General features: G+C 43.3%; 1 protein-coding gene across 8 annotated transcripts; it reads left to right on the top strand.

Moving 5' to 3' along the window:
• The first annotated feature begins 4 nt into the window (after positions 1 to 4).
• On the top strand, positions 5 to 21,546 carry ATG13 (autophagy related 13). 8 transcript variants are annotated; one of them, XM_075502667.1, is made up of 18 exons: positions 5 to 445; positions 6,063 to 6,144; positions 6,984 to 7,064; positions 7,711 to 7,830; positions 8,272 to 8,318; positions 8,874 to 9,014; positions 10,092 to 10,132; positions 10,669 to 10,765; positions 11,115 to 11,213; positions 11,953 to 12,043; positions 14,474 to 14,572; positions 15,695 to 15,778; positions 16,908 to 17,041; positions 18,248 to 18,365; positions 19,090 to 19,167; positions 19,474 to 19,590; positions 20,044 to 20,172; positions 21,397 to 21,546. In XM_075502667.1, exons 2-18 carry the CDS (start codon positions 6,076 to 6,078, stop codon positions 21,472 to 21,474), a joined length of 1,623 nt encoding a protein of 540 aa, XP_075358782.1. In that variant the 5' UTR covers positions 5 to 445; positions 6,063 to 6,075; the 3' UTR covers positions 21,475 to 21,546. The 8 variants fall into 8 exon arrangements, with proteins under 8 accessions (XP_075358782.1, XP_075358781.1, XP_075358785.1 ...); XM_075502666.1 differs by having other exon boundaries at positions 15,668 to 15,778; XM_075502670.1 differs by lacking the exon at positions 11,115 to 11,213 and having other exon boundaries at positions 15,668 to 15,778.
• The last annotated feature ends 6,142 nt before the right edge of the window (positions 21,547 to 27,688 follow it).

The raw sequence follows: 27,688 nt of genomic DNA, 5'->3' as shown, positions 1-27,688 counted from the left end.
CCGCCCGCCCGCCCGCAGCGGATGAAAACAAACAGCGGCGGCGATGGCGGCGGTGCGGCGCAGGCCGCGGCTCTGAGGGCAGCAGCAGCCCGACCCCTGCCACCAGCCCCGCACCCCCACAGGCGTTGACACTCCGCGGCGAGCCGCAGCGGAGCCGGCCGGCTGCGAGACCCCCGCCGGCCCGGGCGCCGGGGCCCGGGACCGGGACCAAGGAGGAGGCGGAGGAGGAGGGGCGCTGGCCGGAGCCCCAGGGCGGCCGCGGGGCCCCTGGGGCTTGGAGGCGCCGGGAGCGGGCCCGGGGCCGCGGGGACCCCCCCGTGCCCGGGCGGGGCGCTGAGGAGACGCCGGGGCACGGCGGTGGAGCGGGGCGGCGGGGCCCCCTCGGGCAGCCGGGCCTCCGCGCGGGATGAGCCGCCGCGCCGCCAGCACTGCCGCCCCCGCGCAGGTACCGGGGCCGGGCCGGGGGGGTCCCGGGGCCGGGGAGGGCCGCGCAGGGGGTGAGGGCAGCTCTTCGAGGGGAGGGGATCGGGACGTGGCCTTAAGCCTGCGGCTTCGTGTCTCCGTTTTAGTTTCGCTTCGCTGCTCGCTAAAGTCAGGGTTTGCTGCAGGCGTGGTGGTGCCCCACAGCCGCGCGTCAGGCGCGGCGGCTGGGCTTTGTGTTCCTAACGGCTGGCGATTGTCATGGAGACTGCGAAGGATGTGGCCCGCTGAAATCCCTCCAAGTGGTGTCTTTTAAAATCAAAATGCTTCAGAGCCTGTTAGAAATAGTGGAACTTCAGACGCCAGGGTCCATTGTATAGTTTTCCTGTAACATGTGAGTTTGCTGTCTCTTGGGAAAGATCAGGGGGTTACAAATCATCGCATCTTTCTTTCCTGTTAGAGCTGTGGCTCTTAGGGCACGGCCAGCGTCATTCCCATCGATTGGGTGGGAGCAGGGACACCTTCCATGTCAGTGAACAGGTAGAAAAGGCACACTTTGGACTAAGCCTACAAACTCTCTACTTACAAATCTCAAAAGTGGTGTGACTAGGCACATTGTAAGGGGGAAAAACATGGTAAATTACTGCCTTAGCTGAAAATTAGTTGGCTATGCAAATGAAGTTTAGAACATCTCCAGATTATTGCAGGAGTGGCCTGACCTGGTGGAACTGTCCTTCTTGTGGCAAGAAATAAGTAAGTCATTCACGTGAGCCAGGCTGTATTTAGATCTCCAGAAGGATCATAGAGGATCACCTTATTTTGCTTAAATGGTATTGTATAATCTCAACTTTTCTGAACATGTGTTAACACAAAATTTGAGACCTGGTGATTATATTGGTGGTTGTAGTACAGGGTATGTAGAAGCAGATTCTGGTTTAGTCTGTATACTTTGGCTTGACAAACAAAATGAGAGGATGGACCTTTGAAATGACACCATTTTTAGACCTTAGGGAAGTACAGAATGTAACTGCTGGTCAACAGGAATTACTTAATTTTGTTTTTAAGCCAGGGGAGCTGGCAGTGCTGGCTTTAGTAAGATATTTCCTAAGCTGAGAAGTCATTTATCGGTTATGAAGTAAATCTATTTCCTGATCAGCAGGAAAAATTGTGTCTTTATCAGTCAAAACTTAACCATATAGTGAACTACAGAGCCTTTGATTTAATCAGAATATTTATATTACATGAAACAGTTTTTCTGCTAGAATCTACTCTAGTCTTTTCTTTAAAAAAATCCATAAACTTTAAAGAATGAGAGTGGCACACCTTAAAATTTAGAACTGTTCCCTCCCTTTCCCCAGGTTTCTGACTAACCTACTAAGAAGGCAAAATGGAGATTAATTTTAAGTAATTGTAGGATACTGGAGTTTGACTTGTAGGCCCAGCCTTGAAACAGAGTGCTGTCTTTATGGAGATCTTTTTATAGTTGCTTATTAATGTGCTCAAAATACCTGCTTGCAGTGAAGCTTCTTGGTGTTGAAGGGGATGTTCTAGGAAAGCTTTCTTGGCAGTCAAGCCTATTTATCAAAGGCACTATATTAAAAGCTTCAAAAACTTCCATGTGCTTCTTGTTTACCTGCATGATTCAACGAGGCTTTTCTGGAGCTTCACATAGGATGTTCTCAGAGATGGGATTTGGCTCCTGTATGAACAGAGAAGTTCTGAAAGAGCGGTAGGGACAAGGAGCCCGGTCTGGGGGCACAGTCAGGTAACCAGGAACATACAGCTGGGATTAGAGCTGTCCACAGCCCTCTCCTTGCAGCGACAGCTCTTTTTGTTTCTTCCCTCTGGTCTTTTTAATTTCACTCTGGGATGGGAATCATGAGTAATTATTTTGCATTGGTAAATATCTGTTTGAAAGGAAAGCACGATGACTTTAAGTTGTAGCAGCCATGGCTCGGAGTGAAATCTCAGAGGAGGGAGGTGATGGAAGCAGCCTATATATACTTTCCCCAGCAGCAATAATAATGCCTGGTATGTGTCAGGTGCTTCTGCTCCTTTCCCATTTATGTACGTGAGTGTCAAACAGACATACACACTAAATTCCCACGTATGAAACACGTACTGTAATGCAAGTATTCACAGGGGTTGCTGTGCACCTGTTGTGTGCCCGGGTTACAGGTATTTGCAGGCAGTGGGGCTGCAGCTGTCGGGCTGGAGCGTGGCATGCTGGTAGCTGTAGTTTCTCTGGGCTGTACCGAGGCATGAAGGGGAGGGCTCTTGCAGTTCGTTGCATCATGCAAATAAGGTGCCATCAGCTTACGCTGATGTGTCCTTCTCCTTGGAGAAGGAGAGTATAAATACCAGTAGAGTGTATAAGGCACAATGCTTAGATGTTAAGCTGTTGGATAAGCCTAGTGTTCTTCTCTGCCACATAACCTTGTGAAAGACTAAGGCTTTAGTCAAAAGAGCCACATGTGGCAGTTCTCCTTTGAACATCTGTCTCTGACCTTTCTGTTTAAAGTGGAGACAAAGGCATATAAATAAAGGCAGTAGTATGAAAATGGATATTGCAGGAAGAGGGCAACAAAGCAAAAAGCCGTGTGGCCAAGATGCTTGTTTTTACCTGTGAACTGCCTATGTGTAAGGCTAAAGCAGTATCAGTTTACTTACGGGATTACTTGTTTGAGGGGGAATCAGTCATGTGTGGTTTTCTAACCCAGACCAAAGATTATTTCCTTCTAGTTGTTATTCAGTGTAAAAATGGACAGCATCTTCCTTAAGTTAAGCATATGCCCCGGATACTGGCACTTAACAAGGAACCGTGCTGGCATTGCAGCCTACAGGACCTGAGAAGTTGAATGAGTTTGGTGGAACTAAGTTTAAAGAATTTCCTTCCTGTTTAGGTCAGCTGGTGGCAGCTAACCAGAGGCTACTGAGGCATTTTTGTAAATAAAATGCTTGCTGTAATTCTAGGCCCATCTTGACTCTTATCAAGAGTGATTCTAAAGGTGAACACTGTCCTAAGCCTTAGCAGATCTCAGGGAATCAGTAGAGGCCCTCCTGCAAAAATGAGATGGTGGTCGTCAGATGACAGCCCTTAGACATGTCAGGAGCTGAGTTCCAGGGTCTCAGTTTCACCCTGAAATTACAGATTCCTGACAGAAAACCGTGCCTGATACTTTCTGCTCTACTTTAGACTCTGGTGAGTCAACTGTTGCTGGCATTTGGAGCTTGAGAGGTAAGAGTATGGGTCTCCAAATGTTTCATGACTGTTACAGATGGTTTGAGATCTTGCAGGAAGAATCCCAATTCTGCTGCAGCAGGGCAGAACCGTGAAGCTCTCATTCTTTGAACCCTGAATCTGAGACACGGCTCTGGTGGCTGTCTCTCTCCTCTCTAGAGAAATTTGGGTATATAGTCGTTAGAACTAATTCCTATACTGCACAGAAAACTATGCTGATGATCTGCTTTCCTTCCTTTCCTCACAGACCAGTGAGCCTAACACCTTCCACTAGTTCCCGAATGTCTTGCAATAGTTGATACCAGAATTCTTTTCCAGCCCCATAAGGCAAATGTAGGTGCTTTGTTTGACAGCTTTCCTACAACATCAGGATATATACTTCCTTGCACCTTTCTCCAGGGGTCGCATAGAAATGCCCTCTCACTTCTTTTCACATTAAAAACTAATTTGATTTCTCTTGGTATTTAAATGTCAGCATTCTCTTCACTGAGAAAAAGATGTATTTTTAATGCAGTGTTTTATTGCCCACATCGTCCAGGTTTTGTTGTAGATCTCTGGACCCCTCAACCCTTACAGTGCTTTACTTAGTTAAATCAAAAGAATAATAACGGGTCATTCTTGCCTATTTTTTTGTAGTGGGAAGTATCTATCCTAAAAGCTTATTTTCTTTAAGTTAGAGTGCTGCATCAATTAAACATCTAGTCCTTTAAGTGCTGACTTCCTTTTGCATTCCCCCCACAGTAGAAAAGATCTGTGATCTCTGTCTAGTGGAGGTAAAGGCAGGGAAAGAAAGTATCATACTTTTGATGAGGAGGTTAAAATATCCAAAGAATAATTTGATAATGCATCTAATGTTGAATCGCTTGTGGTGTTAGTTCTCAAATTAAATTATAATTTGTAATGAGAACAGTGCAGCGCTAGGAGATGCGGTATGAATGTAGCCTAGGAACTTTCAACCATATTAGATGTCCAGCTTTCTTTTTATCGAGTCATTCAGAAAGTAGTACTCTTCTCTATAAAATGCTCTATAAATTGCAGTACTCTTTATCTAGCAGCTCTTCTTCGATGATGCTCCTAAAGCATTACTGAAAACAGGCATTTACTGCTATTAAGTGAGATATTTAAAATAGAAGTTCTGGATGTGCATAGTCATTAAAGATTATATTATATTTTCTGTGTGAACAGGGCTATTAGCCCCTTTGTCCTGCTAAGCTTTAATTTGTATAAATAGCGTACCTTCCTGCAAGTTCAGTCTTTACTTAAAGATTGAACACTGAGTAGAGTAACCTTGTGCACAGCAGCTGCTCGTGCTCACTACCTTAGACCACCAGCATTTCTGTGATGAGCAGCGCATTCCGTAAATACGTGATTTTTGACAAGCTGCTTCAGGCTGATTAGCTGTCTCAAAACAAAAATAGCAACAGGAGTTGAGAGTGAATTAATACTTTGAAGGCTTATGAGCAAAAAGTACAATTAATGCTGCTAATTAAGGCATTCCTCCCCTTATGGGGGGGGAATCATAGAGAGACCCCTTATGTGGTCTCTCTATGATTGTTAACTGATACGTGAAGAAACTGAGAGACAGAAAAATTGTGATTTATCCCAGGCCATGTGACATGATGGTGGCAGAAATCTGATTAGTGCCTTGGCCTGCCTCGCTTCAGGCGCTGTGCGAGTTCATTGTATTGCTAGAAACAATTGTATTTTGAAAAACAAGGCAGTATGAATGTGGGAGCTAAGTATTTGTTGTCAGAGCTTTCAAGAGCAGTGAACAGAGAATTTTGGTCTATCCCTTGGCAAAAATGTATCTTTTCAGTTGGTTGTGGGTAAATTTGTAGATGTACAGGTTTACTACAAGTACTATTTGTTGGAAGTAAAGAAGGAGTGTAGCCTGTTCCAGCAATGGTTTATTATGTAGATTTCAGTATCTGCTGAAATACCACTGGAATACTGGTTTTAGAATTTCAGACTCAAGAAAACAATTTGGCTTGGTTTTGACCAGTGCTGATAACTGAAGATATCTTATTTCTGAAGCAGACTGCCATGTCTGCTTGGTATAGAATCCAGTCAGTGTGGTGTCGGGGTGTTCTGGGCTTTTAGGTTTGGTTTTGTTTTGTTTTTTTTTAATTAAGCTAGCAAAATTGGAGAACTTGTACCCAGTTTCAATTGTGAGCCCCCTTTGTTTCTTTTCTAGTATCTTTTTCACTGACCAGATAAACTATTCATGCATGTTTATACCTCACACCCACCCCGCAAAGTTCTTGGCATGTTAGGATTTTGACAGGCAGAGGCCTTTGGTGTTTATAATTTCTTTTGAGATAGCCTCTAATGGCAAAATATTTTGAAATCCAAACCGAAAGCTGAAGGAAGACTTCATTTCCATGCCTGTGCTATATTTCAGATTGCCATATGCAATGGACACTGATCTCAGTTCCCAGGACAGGAAGGACCTGGACAAGTTCATCAAATTTTTTGCTTTAAAGGTAACTTTTTCTCCTGTGGGCAAATGCCTCCTCTTTCTTGTTTAAGAAAAGCCAAACTTTCTGTGGCTAGAGAAACAAAGTTGGGGTTTGGGGTTTTCTTTGGTTTCGCTAAAGCCCAAAGCAAGAAAAGCTGATGTCAAATTTAGGAGATTCCTAAGAATAACTAGAAAAACATCTTTTCCCCTTTTTTTCTACCTTCAGATCCTCTTCCTTCCCCCAGAAGCGTCCTGCTGTATAATCAGTTGCAGGCGCTTCACACCTCTCTCAGCTTTGGGCTCCTACCAACACATCTAACCATCCAGCTGTTAAGTAGTATCTTCCGTTGGACTCCACTCTTTCTTTTCAGCCTATCTAAATTTTTATATTGCATCCAAAAGCAATAATACCAGAATGTTCTCTTGAATTATGTTGATACGTAATTACAGAATTTGGCCTCACTTGGTACTTATATGCAAGTAGATGCTCTGACAATGGCTATGTTATAAATGTTCAGATTCACTTTACTTTCATTTATGTGTCCAGGTTCAGGATATAGTTGTAAATTTTGTTTCAGTATTACTATAAACTGTGCAACTCCTGATGGCAAAATTGACTTAGTCACTTCATGTTATTGTAGAGAAAGGTCAACTTAAAATTATTTTCTGTTTGAAATACATTTACCTGTTATAAGTAATAATTTAAATTCATTATACCTGAAGATTAGTGTACCAAACTCTACTTCTCTACATCCTGGTCAGCCCTTTCATTTTTTTTACTTGGAATTTGTCTAGGTCAGGTTCTGAACTGAGGGCTCTGCTGAGCTCAAAACATGAGTCTGTATCTTTTCCTTTCTATTCCAGACGGTACAAGTAATTGTCCAGGCCCGACTTGGAGAGAAAATCTGTACTCTGTCATCATCCTCCCCAACAGGCTCTGACTGGGTAAAGTCATGTTTTTTAAAGCAACTCCATAACTGGGGGTTGTGTGTGTGTGCGCACACGTGTGTGTTGAGAACACAGCGTAGTTGTTATAGTCTTGTGCAGACTATAGTAACTATTCATAGAATAACCACTATATTCAGTTATGTTCATTGGTGGTGTGGGGGTTGTTTTGTTGTTGTTGTTCACATGCGACATGTCACTCTGAGCTCTTAAGGGCTGATTAGAGGAAAGATAAATGACACCTCTCAGCAACTCCTGCCAGCTAAGGCGCATTTCCAAGATCTGCTGGGGGTGGGGTGATGAGTTTTTTTTCTGTCTGAAGTCTGGAACCCTGCAATTCAGGACTTCGTAGTAATGGGCTTTATTAAAATTGAAGACTCAACATACTCTGTGGGTGAAGATAGGACTCAAGCAAGGGAAAAGGAATGTGATTTTTATGGCAGGATCAAGAAAAACATTTGAATTGGCAGCCAAGCAAATGTTTGCAAATATGAAAAGCCTGAGCCCATCTGGGAATTTCCTGTTTCATAAATATTTCGGTGGACACTGACCTAGTATGTTATATATGGGTCTATGAGCCTGTCTGCAGTGTACCATTAGTTTTTCAAAGAAATAAAAAAATTGAATCATCTCTTTCATTCTGCAGTTCAATTTGGCAATCAAAGATATACCAGAGGTTACTCATGAAGCAAAGAAAGCCCTGGCAGGACAACTACCTGCTGTTGGACGGTCTATGTGCGTGGAGATTTCTCTCAAAACCTCAGAGGTGAGAACTGAGTCAAAATAGATGCCTTTTTTTTTACTTGAATCTTAAGTCACCTACCAGAGCTCCTGCCCTTTAGTCCAAGACAATGTGAAAATATCTTTGTTTATGAAGTTAGGTAGTACGCTAATGAAAAGAAATGTATAGTTTAACAGAAGCAATTCACTGCAAATATCTGAGGCCAAACACACAGATGAAAGAGCAATAAAATTTAGCTTCTTAGACCGTGAAGAGCTTAGCCATTCTGAGGAAGGTATTCCCTCAGGTGATCTAATTGTGCAGTGAGACTTCCAGTGCACCTTTTTCTGTTGTTGCATTACAAGAAAGTGGGAGCCAGGAGAAATATCCTCATTGGGAGGTGTGGCTGTTGCTCATCATTAATGAAATGTGAAAAGGTTTGTGTTCTGAAATGAGCCTTTATTTGCCATCCTTTCTCTGATCCAGGGGGACTCCATGGAGCTGGAAATTTGGTGTCTAGAAATGAATGAAAAGTAAGTGCATTCTTCACACTTTCTTTGTGTGTGTTTGTTTTAGCTGATGAAATGGGGAAGCCTGCTCAGTCCATGGTGATGAATGAGCACATATTGGCTGTGTGGCCTGGGACGCTTCAGAGGGAAGTCCCCTCTTTGTCTGGTGCAGCAGTCAAACTGTTTAATATTGGTGTCAATAAAATAAACTAGTAATTTTATTCCTTCTTCATTCTTCCATTACAACTAGTATGCTTCCTCAGATACAAGAATTCCTATACTCAGTAATGACAAATGTTTTTAATACTGAAAAGATGTTTTGTCTAGTAGAAGGCTGCATGGCATTTTTCAGCAATTACTTCTACAACAGGTGACTAGATTGAAGCAGGACTCTTAGCTGGTTGGTCAATAAGAGGTAGCTACACTGGGGCTTTATTTTTATCATTTTGGCAATAAAGCTGACATTAAACAATTGTCACAGACTCATTTTGATTTTAAAAAATATAAAAAACCCAACCAAACAAAACCAAACAACTTAGTTGGGAACCAAAGACTAATTTTTTCCTTTATGTTCTATAGGTGTGACAAAGAAATCAAAGTTTCATACACCGTATACAACAGGCTGTCTCTACTGCTGAAGTCTTTGCTTGCTATAACCAGGGTAACTCCAGCCTACAGACTCTCAAGGAAACAAGGCCATGAATATGTAATATTGTACAGGTAAAGCAGAATATGAAATTCCCCATTTGAAATACAAACAGCAGAGACTCTAACTTGCACAGTGCAGCTGCAAATGTGGTAAAAAGGGATGAGTGATAATAAATTAAAATTATTTGGATTTGACTACTACTGATCAGTGGCAGAAGACAACTTTGGGCTATATATCACCTTATAGCCTCCATCTGAGCCACTGAAAGAAAAACTAAGCACAGGCTGTGAAGTATTGTTGTTTACCTACCATGTTGAGAAGAGTACAAAAATTCTGGTTGAATTGCTTATTAGCATCCAGTTGTTCAGTGTCTGGCCTGTATTTGATAAATGCCTGTCTACATTGCACATAACTGCAATGCATACTTCTGCAGTATAGATTCAGACTCTGTCCTGCTATTCCATTTTAAAGATGCATCCTCAGCTCCACTTCCTGTAGTTCTTGCCGTTTACTCATCCAAATACTGAGTTCAACTCTGTTTGGCCTGTGAGATCTGACTGGCTGCTGGTTCATGTTATCACCTTCCAGTCTTTGTTTTTGGCTTTGAGAAAAAGTCTTTGACATGTTTGCATAGCTAATTTAGATGATTCTAAATCTCAGGTTTGTTATCATTTGCACAGCTGAGAACTTAAAAAGAAATCCCAGCCATTTCTTCATTTTTGCCTCCATTGCTGGTTTGGCATATACTTAAGAGCAGGTCTCTTTACAGAACAGTTAATCTTTTATGTTGTGTGATGAGTATCAGCTTTTAGACTCAGACCTGTCTGTGAAGCTTGTATCACTTCACATTTTTGCTCTGAACTGTAGACTTGCCACAGAGGCTTAAAAAACTTAAAGAGAAATTTCTGATTAGACTACCATTTTCTCTTCCTTTTTCTTTTTATGTGACATGTATTCCTCTGAAGTAGCTGGAAGGTTTTTTGAAATGGGTATTCTAGCCACTTCTTCTGTTTTTGGTTTTTTTTTTTTTTCTAAAGAGGAAAAGTAGTTCCAGCCTTTCAACTCATAAAGTTAAATAAGGAATAAGGCTATGTATAGCATTATGTCCCCAATGGACCTAATACCTTTTCTTTTTCCTTTTCCTGCAGGATATATTTTGGTGAAGTGCAACTGAGTGGCTTGGGAGAAGGTATGATTAGGCAACACACAAGCTAGAGCAGAACTGTTTTCCATACTGGCTAGCCATTTATTACTATTCCTAAGTGCCATAGGGAAAATTAAGTCTGAGGTTTACATATGCTTTTTATCTGGATCTGCCAGTGAAGGGTCATGTCATAACATGACAGGTACAATGGTGGTACTTCGACAAAATCTAGGGTGATTGCCATTTTGACTCTAGTGATCCGGAACTGAAATAAGAATATGGAAGTATGTTAATAAGGGGCAGGACTGGTAAAGGAGATCATGATCCTCTCAGGAACAAGAAGCACTTCAGAGCAATATTTTAGACGAAGTTAGGAAATAACATCAGAAGTCTTGTAGATGAAGCCTACCAGCAAGGCAACCTAGTGCTGCTGTCTGGTTATGGATTCTGTATGTGTCTTTGGAGTTCAGATTGCAAGGGATAATGGAAACACTATGGAAATAAGATAATGTAACCTCAGAATAGAAAAGTACGGAACATAAATAATCAGTGAAACTGATAATCATTGCTTAACCTTATAGGTTTCCAGACAGTCCGTGTTGGGACAGTGGGTACCCCAGTGGGCACCATCACTTTGTCTTGTGCCTACAGAATCAACCTCGCTTTTATGTCAACCAGGTGAGAAAATGTGATCATGCCAGAAACTGTTTTACAATAATGTACTATTAAACCCCTCATATTATGAGCCCCTACATCTTTCCCTTCTGCTTATCCTTTCCTGCTGAGATTCTCCTTCATGGAGAATACTGTCTCTCATGCTTAAGTCTTGCAGCAAGGGGAGTATTTGGGTAGCCCTGAGCCAGACTCTAGAACTCCAAATTGTTGATGCATGCTTGGAGTTGCAGGGCTGAATTGTAAAGATGCTCTGGTCCCATTAACAGACACAAGGATTTTCTGTGAGGGCACCATGAACTGGGATGAGAGTAGAGAGAAAAAGCCAATAACACCATTGCTTGTTGCCTTGCAGGCAGTTTGAGAGGACCCCTCCTATCATGGGGATTATCATTGATCACTTTGTGGACCGTCCCTATCCCAGCTCTTCACCCATGCATCCCTGCAATTACAGGTGAGGAAATACTGAGTTGAAGTCATGGGCCATGGTGAAGGCATCAATTATGCCCAAATACAGAGCCTTTTCCACTATTTGCTGACTGCATGGGAAGGGAGACTGGAGGATTAGTGTCAATCATATTGACATGGTTGAGCATATAAGGAAGGGCGACATTTTTCTCCTCACATCTAGAAGACTGAGTGCAGTAAGCCCTAGTATTTTCCCAAATTCCTTACAGAAGCACTTGGACACAAAGCATGTTTAACCTTGGCTGCCGTTGAGAATTTGAAAGTATAACAGTTAATCCTGCTGTAGAACTACCTGTCCAGAGGCATGCATCTCCAGATACTTCCATTGGGGAAAGATCAGAGTTTAATTTCTCTTTGTCGATGAGAGGTTTGTCTTCTCTAAAATGCATGTGAGGGCACTCAGATTGGGACCAGTGGTATTGTTTGACCATCGTTCCATAAGCACCAAAGCCAGTAGACTTAGCTGGTATAACAAAAGCTTTAGTTAAAAAAACAGAGGGAAGTGTTTCTATTTGAGGGTAGAAGAGGAGCACCTGGGGAAAATTAAAGTTTTCATACCTTGTTTTCCTCAGTTCTGCCAAGTAGATGAGAGCCCTTCATAATTCTCCTTTCAACTCCACCCAAATACTCTCAACCTCCCTGCAGTTTGTCCCAGTGTGTTTTACTATTTGTTTGTTTTAAGTAATATTTCAAGTTAAAAAGCTTTTCTTTTCTTGCTGCTTTAGAGCTGGTGAGGACAATGGTGCAGTATACCCCTCCGTAGAAGATTCCCAAGAAGTGTGTACCACATCTTTTTCCACCTCTCCTCCATCTCAGGTAAGAGAAACCAGGCTCTTTTTACTCCGAGATAGAACAGTCACTGTTAGGGTAGTGTGCATACTCCTACATCAACCTCTGTGCAAACAGACAACCTCCTGCTGCTAATTAAAATTTAATGTGTGGGTTATTTATATTGTTACACTCTGGGTAAAACCTAGTTGGATACTAATTTCAACAAAATGGTAGGGGACTAGAAAGACTGAATTACTGAGAAAGATTAAAAGAACCTACTCCTGTAGCTGGGCTGAGATGTGCTTGAGGAGGATAGCAGTGTACTTATATGTTCACATACCGATACTGCAAGAAGAGGAATTCAAGAGATTGATGCCAGGCTGCATAAGTAGAGGTAACAGACTGACACTGAGAAAGAAACACAGAAATATCAGGAAAATGCTTATAGCACAGTCATATTTTCTGCATTGCAGAATGGAACAGCAGGAAGAAGACAAAAGCCATATTTGTCGGACCATCTAAAACTAGTTGGGGCAGCAGAAACAAATATCAGCAAACAAATTGGGTCATAGCATTGAACTAGGGACTTAATACTCTGTAATCCCACCTACCCGTGCAAACTTCATTTAAGTTTCAATTTTAAAATAAATAGATAATGGTTTCCTTCTGAATATCAAAAAACAGAAACTCCAATTCCTCCTTCTTTTACTGTCCTTAGATACATGACTCCACAATTCTGAGTTTTGAAGACTTGTCCAGAGTTGCAGTTGTCCTATAGCTTTAAATATTCAGGAATGTCCTGCCTTGTTGTCCAGCCAAGCAGATGGCTCTACTGATCTTTAAAGACAGTTTAAAGACTCTAAATCTCTTTTGCTGTCAATGTGAAACATAGAATGAAGTATAATTGGAATGCTGTTCCAAACTGAAATAGTTTGCTATGGGTCTTTCCACTGCTTCAGCAGAATTAGTATGACTGGTTTAGCAGAATGTATTCTACTATATGAATGAGCTAGAAATGAGCTTTTCTTAGGAAGCATTTTTGTGCCAAGTGGATTTTGGATGACAGGGCATCAGGCAATGCTGAACTAATCAGCCAGCGCTCATGGTAAGTCTGATGAAATAAAGCTTTTCTTATTCAACAATACACAGCTCGGGAGATGAGTTTGTGGCCAAATTGTGTCCTGCCTTTTCACAAAAGGGGTTAAATGCAAAAGGTTTCGTAAGGAAATTTCCACTGGCTTGCTCGTGCCAGTGTTACTTAACAGTAATAGTGTATGTAAATACACTGAAGTTGATATTTCCCAAGGGGACACGAAGCTTTGCTGTCACTGAGGGGAAAAGCTTTATGAAACCAGATGAACCTTGAGGATTCACGTTAAGTATGAGCCTACATTCTTGCTTTTCCTGTGGCTCATAGTTGCCATATGCTGTGTGCTTATTTATTAAAGCAACTGCCAGCCTTTGTTACCACAGTTAGAATTGTAAGGCTGTCTTGGCAGAGTGGTCTCTAAAGTAAATTAGAAGGGAAAAAAAATAGTTAATTTCTTTCTCCAGCTTTCTATATACAACTTCATGTGTAGGAAAATACTGGGAACTTTGTGGGTCTGTATGCAAGTTGTCCAAATCTCTGCCTGCCTTCCCAGTAGAAATGAGGTCTAACCTGCATGATACAAGGGAATAGGTGTTACCTCCTTCCTGTGAGCTTGCATAGCATGTCTGTGTGTGTTGTGGAGTAGCCCAAAATTCAGGATAAAAGTCTGGCCATGGGTAATACGCAGAAATGAAGCTTTCCTAAATCTGAAAACTGGTGGTAGGAGAATGACTAGGAGAAGGTATGGGACTGAACCAAGTATGGATTGCCCTTTTTGCAGTAGTATCCTCTATGAGAGAGTGTTTACTTCTGGAGCATCACTCCTGTTGACGAAGTTCTCTCTTCACATCAGTGTGTTTGAATTGCACCTTAGTCTGGGTCCCCTTTATTCTAAGGGTGAAGCACAGACCTGCCAAGATATGGTGCCTCAGAATGCTGGAAGATTAGGAGTATGTATGGATGGAGAGTATTGAAATACATGTAACTTGTACATTCCGAAAAAAAATTACTCTTGGCTTTTTCTGGCATCTGCTCGGCCTTCTCCTTGCTAATTGGCTGGTACCAATTCTAATTAGCTGTGGAACAGAGTCTCTGGCAGTTACTTTCTGTCAGTGTTCACTGGAGTCTAAAATATTACCTGTGTTGAGTGGTTCACTGAGATTGGAAAACAGTCAATTCTTTACAAAATTAATGTGCTTCTGGCAATACTGAGACTTCTGCTTTATGTGTAGGTGTGGCTGCTGCAGCCAAAACCTCTTCACTAGCATTCAGTTCATCCAACTCTTTATAGTTCTTCTCTGAAGTCCTTCTCTCTCTTTCTCTCTCCCCCTCTCTCATTCTCTCTCTTTTCCTTGTTTCCTCTGTGTGTCTTTGTCTGTGCACAGTGTGTTTTTACTGTCACAAAGGCACATTTTCAGACCCCTCCTCCTGTGGTGACGGACACCTTGAAGGTCCCAGTGATGGGACTGGCCTTTTCACATCAAGTGAGTTGTTAATAGAATATGCTGTACATGGCCAGATATAGTTCTGGCATGACAGAACAAATACAGGAAAGTACAGATTTGACGGTGTGGAATGTTTGTTGTGCATGGGAAAGGCTGGTGAACCCAAGATGGGCCAGGCACATTGTTGAGACTGGCTGCTTAAATGCCTTTGCAGATGAAGGTCTCCCAAAGACAGGACAAGCACCCCTAAATAAACAACAGCTGTTGCAAGGATTGTTAGTGAAAGACACAAGTAGTAAGGCACAGTGCTCTTAACAGCCAGCATCCCTAGAACCTGCACATTCATTAGCGCTCCAGCCAGCTTAACTAGCCTCATGTGAATAAAAGTGTTGTTCATCATTCAGACCCCTGTAAATGATGTCAGCACTGGCGCTGCTGGAGTGTCAGAGCTCTGAAAGAAGTGTTCCTCTTGAGGTCAAGCAAGCTAAAACAGGAAAGTTTTATTTAATCCAACCAGCTAGATTTCTGCCTGGGGCGTGTAAGGAACTTCTCCTGGGTTTCGCTGCTTCCGGTACTTCATTCCTAAAGCAATCTCACAAGGGTTAGCTTCCGAATTCTCTTTACCTAGCACATTTAGGACTCTGTATTCTTTGGCTGAAGCTATTTGAACAGGCCTTGAAGATCAGCTACTTTAATGTGCAATAGGAAGGGGTTCAAACAGTTGATAATGCAGTTGCTTTTGGGGAAAAAATATTTAATATTAGCTTTTTAGTAAGTTGATGATGGCATTCATGCTTTTTCCAGTATGCAAAACAGGCCTGTAGAGCAGAGCTTCCCCATGACTGGATGTCAGTCATACCTTGCACAGCCTCCTCCTATGTGTGTAGGAAACCAGTCTTGTTTTCTTGTCAAGGCCCAGACTTAGTCCCCTGCAATAAGAACTTTTTAGAGTAATAACCTTCATTATCAATTCCAATGAAAATCTAGCATCCTTCTGCCAGCCTGAAATGCTGTGCCTCTGACTTTTCCTGTTCCTTCTTCAGTGACTGATGATTATTCAGACTGTGGGGCATTCCCCTTCCCCTTCCTCTCTCCTCTCCCTTTGCCCTTCTTGTTTTTTCTCTTCTTTCTTAGCTTTCCAGCTCTCGTCTTTCCTATCAGCCTGCTGCCCTGGGAGTTGGATCAGCTGACATGGGGTATCCTGTACTTTTTGCTGGTGGCTTGAATGCTGCACACCCTCACCAGGTACTTGTAGAGGATAGAACAAATGTGGCTGGTATTGCAACCATTTGTGTCACTTGTACATCTGGAAGGCCTTGAAACTAGTGCATGCATTGGTATCCTGTCTGTCAGGAATGAAAAGAATGTAAGGTAAATATAGAGAAAGCACAACTAGCACAGGAGCTGGGAATTGGCGCCTCAGCATCCCTGACTTTACTGGGGTAGGGGTCATGTGGAAAAACTACGCCAAGAGGGCAGGCACCGGACCTGTTTGCCTCCACCAGCATGTCACTGATTCCAAACTTTGGCTGTCTTCCAGAGCTGCTGCCCCTGTAGCTGTCTTGTACAAGCACAGCACTGTAGCCTAGACATAGGATACACTGACAGTCCATATTGGCATATTTGCATCTGCTCATCAGACAAATAAGCAAAGTTGACAGAAGTCTTTTTCTGCCTGTGATGTTGCTGCTACATCAGAGTTTTGCTGACACAGTGATGGTAGAATAGAATAGACTATTTCAGTTGGAAGGGACCTACAATGATCATCTAGTCCAAATGCCTGACCATTTCAGGGCTGACCAAAAGTTACAGCATGTTATTAAGGGCATTGTCCAAATGCCTCTTAAACACTGACAGGCTTGGGGCATCGACCACCTCTCTAGGAAGCCTGTAACAGTGTTTAACCACCCTCTCGGTAAAGAAATGCTTCCTAATCTCCAGTCTGAACCTCCCCTGGTGCAGCTTTGAACCATTCCCATGTGTCCTATCACTGGATACCAGGGAGAAGAGATCAGCACCTCCCTCTCCACTTCCCCTCCTCAGGAAGCTGCAGAGAGCAATGAGGTCATAGCAAGAGGATATGATTTCCCACCCCACCTCCCCCCCGGCCTTGAAGCAGAGGACCTATGGCCGGGGAGCTCTGCAGTGTAAAACAGGCCTGAAGTGGAGAGGAGTGGAGTAGGAAGGTAATAAAAAACAGTTTGTGGTGATCACCTTCTACTTGACACATCTCTCAGCCTTATGGGGGCTAGAGCCCAGTTATATGCCAAAACCCCCGCAACTTAGTCCCAGTATGACGGAACCTGCTCTGTATTGCACTGTGGTGTTGACCTGATTTTGAGGTCTCTAACTTGACCATTCTTCTCCATCTCAGTTGATTGGTCCAAGCAAAGAGGGGGGAGTTCCCCCAATTCCTAGCCAGCCAGCACATGGCACTCAAGCTGACCAAGAGAGGATGTGCACCCCACTGGATGGAGTCCACTACTCAGCAGCTACTCCTTCTAGTAGGTAGGTTGGTTTTAGATGATCCACCACTTGTGCTAGCCCATTTATAATCCTTTTAAGATAAAACTTCTTGTTTTATCCATTGTTTGTAGCATAACTACTGTCTTTCTATCCCCAAAAAGAACTAGCAGCTTTCTCCGATTGGGGCTTTTTCAGCCTTTCTCCAAACAATTATCTCGCCCATCTAATTACACCTGCTAGTCACTGTAACATCCTTGCAACTTCTGTTATGTCAACTTTAACTTTGTTATCAATTTCATCTTTTTAAAAATCTCTCTACTGTTTTTGCTGATTGTAAAACAACAAGATGAAGTAAGTTCACAAGTGAGTCTTAAATTCTCCAGAGGCTTAATGTGAATTGTTACCAAAACCAGTTGTAGTTACTGCAAATCTGTTCACTATTTTATTAGAAACTTTAGGCACAAAGTTACTTAAAAGGAAGCAATGCAACCTCAAACTGTCCTAAATCACCACCTTCTCAGCTAATTAAATCCTTTTTTTTTGTTGTTCACCATCTTTATTTCTTGTGAAGTCTCTCTTGGGGTCACATAATTCTGAGTCAAATATCTTAAGCAGAGATTTTTGCCATGAGGAAACCAAAAGTCATAGTTACACTAGCACTTTCCTCAGTATGCTATCTAAGTAGTCCTCTTGCCAGAAGACTTAACCATTTTTTTGTTTGTTTTAAAGTTCTGAATACCTGTGGTAAGAAAAAAAACAGATCATAGATATAACTAATAACCATGCAGTGAATTAATCACACTGACAGTGGCTGTTGTGATGTATTAGACTGCTGCCTTTGTAACCTGAGTGACAGATACAATTCTGGTTCTTGCCCTCACCTCTTGATGGATCTGTGACTACTGTATTACCAAAAAAATAATAGTGATTAACAGGAATTGCTGTGAACATGCAAATTCTGAAGTTAAAAGTCCATCTCCAAAAAGAAAAGCCTATTTCAGTTGGCAGCAACTTTTCATTCAACTAAATAGTTTTCGTCCACCTTTAAACAAAAATCTGATTCCACAAGTGTCCTGCTCCCCTTTTGTGCTCATGACTGAGGAGGAAGTTGTGGTACAAGGACAGAGATTTCTGTTGTCCTTCTTCCAATTCTAGGAGTAAACCCAGAAAAATGAAGGAGTCTTGTAAAGTATGTGATTTGTCTATATTGTTTGTGCCATGAGTCACTAGTTTATTTTCCTCCCCCAGCGAGGACACAGAAACGGTATCAAACAGCAGCGAAGGGAAGTGTGGGTCCCCACATGACCTTTTGGAGACGATCTTTATCCGGAAGGTGGGAGCTTTTGTCAACAAACCCATTAACCAGGTAACTAGCAGTAGATCTTCTGAGAGGGCACCATAATACCCTGCTTCTCCCATCTGTTCCTACACAGAGGAGCAAAAAGCACCCCAATGCCAGGGCAACCCCAGAGACTGAGAGTGCGTATTCCTGCCTGCTGCATTTCCCTACAAGGTCTTGTCATAGGCTTGTTTTTTGGTAAAATCCCTTTGGGATGTGACAGCCATTGCATTTGCTCCACTTTGCCAACACTCTATTTGGGTATGGAAGACTTGATACTCCACTTGAGTCTCTCAATGATCTGCCCCTACCACAAGTTCGTAAACTGGGGAAGCTGGTAACAAGTCTCCGTTCCTTGAAGGGACATGCAGTAGACCAGTTCATCACTAGTAAGCAAGCATTTAAGCTCAGCTAGGGCAGCTTAGAGATCTGCCCAGTTCCTAGGGCTGCTCTTCTCGGCCTTTCAGATGGATGAAGGAGAGTTGTTTGAATTTGTAGCAGTTCATTAATCCTTGCCTATGTTATACAAGATGTATATAAGCAATCCCACCTCAGGGTATGTGTCTGCATTAGGTCAGCTGAGTACAATCTCTCTATTTCATGCCTTTTAAATGAGGTTGTCAGCCCCCTGCCTAACTGCTGATGTGATCTTGGGCAATTTTTAGCAGGCCTGACAAAGACTTTCAGTATCCTTTTCTGTGCTGGGTAAGCCGAGCATCTTAGTGAAATTCTGTTTGCTGAATCTCCTCAGGTGACCATGGCCAACTTAGACATTCCTTTTGCCATGTTTGCTCCCAAGAATGTTGAGCTGGAAGATAACGACCCCATGGTAAGCCTCTTCCAGAGGTATAATATGTGCCTTCTCAGCATCCCTTATGCAACATCCATGCTATTCCCTACCTTGAATACACTTTGTTTTTTGAGCAAAGAACTAGTTATTCAGATTTGTTTGGTTTCAAGAAATCTCCCATGTTGAGTCTTGGGCTCTCTAGACATGCAAATAACAGTATGTTTTTGCTGCCCCTATTGTAGCATGTGTTTATTGTCCAACCTCCTAACTGCCCCCACACAGTCAAAATACACAGGCAGTCATGATCATAAGATCAGTACTCACCATCTTTGATTTCTTGGGCAGGTCAATCCTCCTGACTCCCCAGAAACTGAATCTCCTCTGCAAGGCAGCTTACACTCGGAGGGCTCCAGTGGCAGCAGCACAGGGAACACCCATGATGACTTTGTTATGATTGACTTTGTAAGTGCCCTCATCAGTGCTCTCACATATCACATAGATGGGCTTCAGGTGCTGGTACAATGGCAAATGATGTAAGAGTAGTTTTCAATGGGGGTGGAAAAGACCCATGATTCACAGTTCCAAACTAGAGCTTGACAGTCCCCAAACTGCAGAGAGACTGATACTTGGAACCAACAGCTACAAATTAAATACTCTTTCAGTTTGCTACCAACACCTCGGCTTGGCATCCTCTCTCTAATGCCTAAAGGAACCAGATTCCAAGGAAATGCTCTCTTCCAAGTGCTCACGCAAGCATATCTTGGCTTTTCTTCAGTTATTTAATCTGCATTATTGCAGCAACAGTTGTAATGCCAAGATGTTTACTGATAGCAGGTAATGACTTTACCTGAGATTTTGGCAAAAGGGAAGCCAATGTCTCTGAATGGGAATTAACAGCGGTATCTTTGATTCTAGAAACCAGCATTTTCAAAAGATGACATTCTTCCAATGGACCTGGGGACGTTTTACCGTGAGTTTCAGAACCCCCCTCAACTCAGCAGCCTCTCCATTGACATTGGAGCACAGTCCATGGCAGAGGATTTGGTATGGAACCCTGAAATTTCTGTTTGTGGGAATCATATGTACTTTATAATGCTCTCCCTATTCCTAGTTTGAAGAAAGTCATATGTTCATAGAATAGTTTGGGTTGGAAGGGACCTTTAAAGGTCATCTAGTCCAACGCCCCTGCAATGAGCAGGAACATCTTCAACTAGACCAGGTTGCTCAGAGCCCCAGCCAACCTGACCTTGAATGTTTCCAGGGATGGGGCATCTACCACCTCTCTGGGCAACCTGTTCCAGTGTTTCACCACCCTCATCGTAAAAAATCTCTCCCTTATATCTAGTGTGAACCTACCCTCTTTTAGTTTAAAACCATTACCCCTTGTCCTATCGCAACAGGCCCTGCTAAATAAGCCTGTCCCCATCTTTCTTATAAGCCCCCTTTACATACTGAAAGGCCGCAATAAGGTCTCCTTGGACCCTTCTCTTCTCCAGGCTGAACAACCCCAACTCTCTCAGCCTTTTCTCATAGGAGAGGTGTTCCATTCCTCTAATCAGTTTTGTGGCCCTCCTCCGGACCCACTCCCAACTGGTCCAGATCTTTCCTGTACTTCTCAGAAGAGAGACCCTGCCCAAAGGGGGTCCCGCACTAATACGTTCCTGACAAATGCAAATTTGTTTGTGGCACACCTGAGCCTCTGAAACTGGTGTGTGTATCTTCAAGCTGAAAGCTGCTGCCGCATGCTTGCTGTGGCTGTCACTGAAACCCCCAAAACTAATCCTACCTCTGACATGTCAAACTTGGTGGCAGACTAGGCCTGACCTTGCAGCCTGAGCAGAGGAAAAATCCTGGTGTGGCTGGTGAAAGTCATGTCTGGGCGAGTGCTGTATTCGGCTCACAGAGACTGTAACATACTGTGGGGAAAAATGAATACCAAAGGCTAAGAGCTGCAAGTGACCTGATGAAGGCAGTGACATGAGCAGGTTATTGTGCTGCAGCTGGTGGCAGGAATTGCACAAGGCGAGGCCCCAGTACACCTACTCTTCCTGCAGACCAAACACACTCTGGGCAGAGTGCCCTTCTCAGGGTCACTTGCTGGATGCTGCCAGGGGACTTCTGGTTTTGTGCACGTGGGAAGGGGAGCCCAGAGCAGTGGAGAGGGGTTGCGTGACTTGGAAACAGAATTTTTACCTTAAACTGTGTGTTTAAAGCTCCTTTTATCTGCTGTGAATGAGACCTGATCTGCACTTTTCTTTACCCTTCCAGGACTCGTTACCAGAGAAGCTGGCAGTCCACGAGAAAAATGTCAAAGAGTTTGATGCCTTTGTAGAAACCTTGCAGTGAAGCTGTTTTCCAGTTTTGCTGCAGCAGTTCTTCCTCCTCAAGGCATCCTGGAGAATGACGTCAACCAATATCTCTATTGCCCCTGCTCTGCCTTTTGTCTCACTCTGACTAGTTCCTTCCACCAAGTGAGCTTTCTTTGATTGCTCTCTTCAACAGCAGATACAGCTCATCTGCTGATTATCCTCAACTACACCACCGCATAGTTCTGGACTGCTTTTCCTGCTCACAGTCAGTTTTGAATTTAAGACTTCAGTAGGGAGACAGGAAGTCAGACTCCAACGTATGAAACTTATTTTCTCCTCAGTCTCTGTTCTGTGTGGAGGGGCTTTGTGAAAATTGCCATATGCTTCCTCCAAAGGTCCTATGGTGCAAGTTCCCTAGGTATAGCTTCTTGCTAACAGACTTTTTCCTACAGTCTCTGATCCTGTTACAGCATAGAAAGCTTTGGCTCATTTCCAGGGTCTGTGAGTTCAGCAGATTCAACAGTTTTAAGTCCAGGACATGCATTCTGCAGAACGGGGCATTTCATCCTGGCTTCAGTGTGAGTGCCTGGAGCCCAGGGAGAGGTATCAGCTTTGGGACCTGTGTAATACAAGTTACTTTGTTTTCCTGCTTCTAAGGAACTGGGTCTCTACATAGTCGTTTTGTGTGAGGCCTTCTGTTACGCTGGCTGATAAGCAGGAATGAAACTACAGAAGTGCTTTCCACACTTCCTTCCTGAGTGTACTGACACTTGGCCATACTGAGTTTACCAGTGTTGACTGTTGGCAAGCCTGCATGTAGCAGCTGTGATGATGCTGAATTCATAGTCCCTGCTTCTGAAATGTAACTGTAAATACTAGGAATCCTATTTCTTTAGGGTTATGTAACTAGGAGTCTTAGTCCAAGATTCTTTCCTCTAACCCTTGCAAATCTTCCTGCTTTATGATTAATAGATGATCTTAAGAATCAAGAAATATTTATTGCTTTTAAAGAAACCTATATTTAAAAGATGTTCTGTTTTCATGTAGTAGTGCGGGTCATTCTGCCCTGGATCACTGCAGACAGCAAGTGTGCCATGGAACCCTGGCCAGTGAGACTGGTCTCTCTTTGCAGGAAAATATCTAAGATATTTATTTTCTAAGACAGACTTGATTATTCTAATATAATACTCTGTTTTGGGGACTGTGCGTCCATTACATCCAGTCAGGGCCCATTGATAGAATGAAACGCACACATTGGTGTAGTGGAGTGGCAGGGACTTGGTAAAAAGCTGTATTCTGATAGGCATGGATGAATTTGCAGTGTTCTTCAGCCATTCAGAAGGCAGCTTCTTTAAAGAAGCACATTTTTGGGGAGCTTATGGTACTTTTTAATCAGCTGGCTTTTGATTAGCTGAAACTATTTTTGTAATGATCTGGCTATCAACAGTATGACTGGCTGGCAGTGCTCTATGGTTGATTTGGCTGTTGCATGTCTTTTGCCTGATGTAAGGACAGGAGGAGAAACAGTGACACTAAACAGAAACTTAGATAAGGTAGGTCTTCATGTGGTTCTCTCTCCTCCTCCCATGTGTAACTAGAGTGAGCAACTGCAAGACCCCTTACTGTCCTGAAACACTTCCCCCTGCCCCTTTCTCCAGAAGTGGGGTTGTGTTGCCTCAGTACTGAGGAACCATCTTAATTTCCTTGGAGTGGCTGAGTAACCAGCCTTCTAGTTAGTGCAGTGTGGCAGCTTCTTCAACTTAGCTGCATTCTTAATTGAAAGAGATAGCTAGCAGCTGACGGGTGAACCCCACCTCCTCTCTAGAACACTATTTCTGTGCCACTGCTAGAGCAAGGAACCAAGTTCAGAATAGAACTTAGTGTAAGGTCAGAGCAATACAATGCTTTGAACTTTACCAGCTTTTTTGTTGAGTGATGTGTTTGGTGGGAGGCCATGTGAGCTCTAAAACTCCAGGTAAGAGCTTTATTGAAGGAAAGCTTCCCACCAGAACCTTTTTAGCTTACTCATCCAATTCAGCTTTTCAGCAACCTCACACAGAAATTGCTTAGTCCTTGCAAAATAAGACGCACAAACATTTAAGAAAGCTTCTGAGATACACAGCTTACAAGAGGGCTTAAGTTACATGGGCTTTAACAAATACTTGATCCCCACAGCCAGAGCAACCTTGTTTTACAGGTGGAAAGGGCCGCAGAAGGGTGCAGGAACACAAGGAATTAATGGATCAGCTGGCTCTCACCTCTGCTCAGGAAGTTGGTCTCTGCCACCTTGTAGGCAGTATCACAGACAGGTGGTTCCTGTCACCTTTCTCTTAATGTACAGGCTGTGCTTAGGAAAGTGATACAAGCTGGGCTGCAAAGGAGCAGAGATGGGGTAAAGTGCTGGTTCACACTGTATTCATGGAGAAGATTAGACTAGGTTGAACTTCATCTAGCCAGTGCTACTGCTGTCATCTTCTCACACTGACAAGCTATGGAGTTGGCAGAAAGCATGCCATCCTTGCTAATCCTGTCCAGAAGGTCCCCTGAGCCAAATACTTCTGCTCATTTGTTGATGCAGTTCCTAACATGGCTACAGCTCCCACATCTCATAAGGCAGAATGTCAGTGTGGCATGTTTTTTTCTACTTGAAAAGGCTGGAAATTTGCCTATATAAGCTGCTAGTGTTGAGCTGGATGGCCATAGCAATAAAGAGATTTTTCTAGGGCTGAGTTACATGCCTCTTTTCTGGACATTCCTCGGTTTCAACACATAGTTGCTACATCTAGGCTCCGTGTTCCCTGACCACTGCACAAATGCTCTCCTTCAGGAAAGATCTAGCTGCTGCTGTGGCCTGCCACAGATTGTTATGAAGGCTGTTTATTTTAGCAGCTGTCTGCTCAATTCTATATTAAGGACAGTATGTATGTAGCTGGTGATTTACAGATACTTTGGGTGAAGGGGAAGGCTCCTAAATTGTATTGTTTTGGAAATAGTGTCCAATGTACTTCAAGTATTCAAAGAATTTCCAATAAAACTTTTACGTAAGCAACTTGCTGTTTGTGCTTTTCTCCATCTGTACTGACAGGTCTGGGACAGTCCCAACCTCTCACTCTTTCTCCTCCAGGAAACGGGATGGTCAGCAAGCTGCCTGTCAGTGAGTGCAGGATGGAGCAGGTTGCTGCCTCCAACAAAGAGGGTAAAATGCATTGGTGGGTTATAGTTGGAGTAGCGAGCAGGATCCTGGTGAGACCACTGGAATGTCCTGGTTTTGGCTGGGATAGAGTTAGTTAGCTGGTATAGTGCTGTGTTTTGGATTTAGTATGAGAATAATGTTGATAACACACTGATGTTTTAGTTGTTGCTAAGTAGTGCTTACACCAGTCAAAGACTTTTCAGCTTCTCATGCCCTGCCACTGAGAAGCTGGGAGGGGACACAGCTGGGACAGCTGACCCAAACTGGCCAAAGGAATATCCCATACCATATGATGTCATGCTCAGCATATAAAGCTGGGGAAGAAAAAGGAGGAGGGGGGACAGTTGGAGTGATGGTATTTGTCTTCCCAAGTGTGATGGAGGCCTGCTTTCCTGGAGATGGCTGAACACCTGCCTGCCTATGGGAAGCAGTGAATGAATTCCTTGTTTAGCTTCATGGGTGTGTGTGGTGTTTGCTTTCCCTATTAAACTGTCTTTATCTCAACCCATGAGTTTTCTCACTTTTGCTCTTTTGATTCTCTCCCCCATCCCACCTGGGGGCAGGGGGGAGCGAGTGAGCGAGCAGCTGTGTGGGGCTTAGTTGCCAGCTGGGGTTAAACCACAACATTGAAGAAGGATAGTGAGGAAGAGACAGAATAGGTGCCTGGCTGGTCCAAACACCCAGTGTTTGGCCCTGGTGACCTCCCCTGTGAGTTGGGAAACTGAATTATCTGGATGTCCCAAAATATTAACTTGTCTCCAAAAGAAAGGGGTGGGAAAAGGGAAAAAAAAAAAACCACCAAACACCACCATCCACAGAATTTGCATTGTACTTGGTTGCTACTACATGCCTAAAAGGAGCACAGGAATGTTTTGATCTGATAGAAGAGTTAGAAGAGACAACTAATAAGATGTGGAAAGAACTAGTGTGGGTATCCCCGCAGCAAGAAATGCTGAAGGAGCATGCTGCTTGCAGCATGTAGTTCATGCCTGTCTGATAACCAAGCTTAACAGCTGTATTCTAATATTGCTTAAAGTGAACCCTATATAACACATGATGCCATGTAAAGTGCTAACACCTTCTCTTTAAAGGAAAGACAAGATGGTAAAAATCTATGTGTAAATATAACAACTGCTGATTTAAGCTGCAGCGTAAAGGGTGTCTGGTTATTATAAAGAAGAGACAGTGAATGAAATGGGGCGGGGGGGAATGGGGGAATGACTGCATATATTGGAAGCTTCTATGAAGGGAAATATTCCAGCTTGGGGTACAAGGATAACTATTAAAAACAATCTTTTCTTAATCTTATCTTCAGAAGGTAACACAGTAAACTGAGTATCCCATTGCAACCTTACAGATACTGATCTATCAATTACATGCGTGTATGTGTGTGTATCATTTCATGCACTTACAAAAGACACTGCACAATATGGGGAGAGATTAATTGCTGGCAAACTCACATAAACTGTCTATGGGATCTGGGCCTCACTACAGGGCCTTCAGGATCTACCCTCTTCACCATGTCACCAGTAAGACAAGGGATTGGAAAAACCATCGGTAAGTAAGTGAAAAAGTAAACAGTCATAGAGGGATGATTAGTCACCAAGGTCATGCTCAAATACCATCCAGTTGTGAGCCTATTGTATGTATTTATAAAAATAAAAGTGTTCTCAGAATAATGTCCTTAAGGACACAGTGCAGCTACACATGAAAACACATCCAGTTGCAATGGTGTTTACGCTGTGGTAAGTACTGTCCACGTGGTTGCACATCGCGTATGTCCTGCCAACTACAGCACCCTGTCAGGGACAGATACACCTGCTCCGAGCTCCTCTGAGGCCAGAGCAGATGTTGGCACAGCACAGCCTCAACAGCAGCAGGTCACTGTGACCAAGCCCAGAGATGGGACCAACTGCTGCACTGACAGGAGGCTTGAGATATTGCTGTATAGTCAGCATATGAACCACACTGGCCCCGTTAGAGGGGGCCAACACAGTCCAAGGGGTGGAAAATCATAGACTATGGCCAAAAGCACCATCCACATGAAAAAGCCCCAGAGAAATAATAAGTAGTAAACTCAACTCTAGAACTGCAGTACTGTCCAGTAAGTTATGGCAGGTAAATAAATAAATCAGACTACAAGGACCATATGCAAAGTATTACCTGTCAAATATACCAACGATGCCAAAAATACCTCTGCCTTCTGGTATATGGCTGACAGGTTGTCACAAGTCACGCTGAATAATGTCAACATGCAGGAGGAAAATTGGCAACACTGGGAAGCCCTTAATTGGACAGCTTATCAGTAATAAAAACTGAAAAGCAGCACACAGTTTTAGAAATGCAAGTATTAACATCAGCATTAACACATCATCCAGATGACAAGGCCAGTAGCCAGGGCTCAGGCTACTGCCCGATGGTGACGCTTTTAGCTCCAGTGCTCTCCTTCCTACTCCTGTTCTCACACCCACTATTGGGTTCACTTGTTGCTACACTTGTATTATTAATTGTAGTAATCACTTTGCGTATAAGAGCCTTTCTACTAGCCAAAAAGCTTACTGATGTAACCAGCAAATTACAGTATCTTTAGGAAAAGGTAGTTAACTGTATGTGGATCAAGGGGTGGAGTGTCATAGTCCTAACCAGAAGACTATTATTGTACATCGAGGAGTTAGTGATCCATGTAAGTTGAGATGAGAAGGTGCAGGCCTCTGCTGCACATATCACCTGGCCCCAGGATAAATTTAGCCAGCTAATCCTAACTGGGGAGCCTGCAGGTGGCTCCCACTCACACCTGGTGATACCACAACCTGGTGCTGTCTGGGTCTGCCTCCGGGAAAGGGCAATCCTAGGCAGATTGCTCATCATGACAGGGAGATGGTAACATGGAAGCCCAGCCCTGTTCAGGAAAAAGCCAAACTTGCAGTACTTCATTTTTGTTTGAATTCTGCTTCCAGCCTGAGGCTCCTGCAAACTAGTATTTCTTCACAGAGTAACTCACATAGGAGGCACTTCATACTCACTTTCTTCCCTCTCTGCATCATTGTGGTTGGCAGCG

Source organism: Mycteria americana, chromosome 5 (assembly GCF_035582795.1).
Source record: "Mycteria americana isolate JAX WOST 10 ecotype Jacksonville Zoo and Gardens chromosome 5, USCA_MyAme_1.0, whole genome shotgun sequence".
NCBI classification, from domain to species: domain Eukaryota; kingdom Metazoa; phylum Chordata; class Aves; order Ciconiiformes; family Ciconiidae; genus Mycteria; species Mycteria americana.
This window is presented reverse-complemented; position numbering and strand designations above follow the sequence as displayed.

Excerpts from the sequence above, each read along its gene's own strand:
- ATG13 (XM_075502666.1), top strand. The coding sequence starts at position 6,076 with ATGGACACTGATCTCAGTTCCCAGGACAGGAAGGACCTGGACAAGTTC. Across the intron at positions 7,831-8,271 it reads TTTCTCTCAAAACCTCAGAG|GGGGACTCCATGGAGCTGGA; the intron begins GTGAGAACTGAG and ends TCTCTGATCCAG. Across the intron at positions 17,042-18,247 it reads GCAGCTACTCCTTCTAGTAG|CGAGGACACAGAAACGGTAT; the intron begins GTAGGTTGGTTT and ends TTCCTCCCCCAG.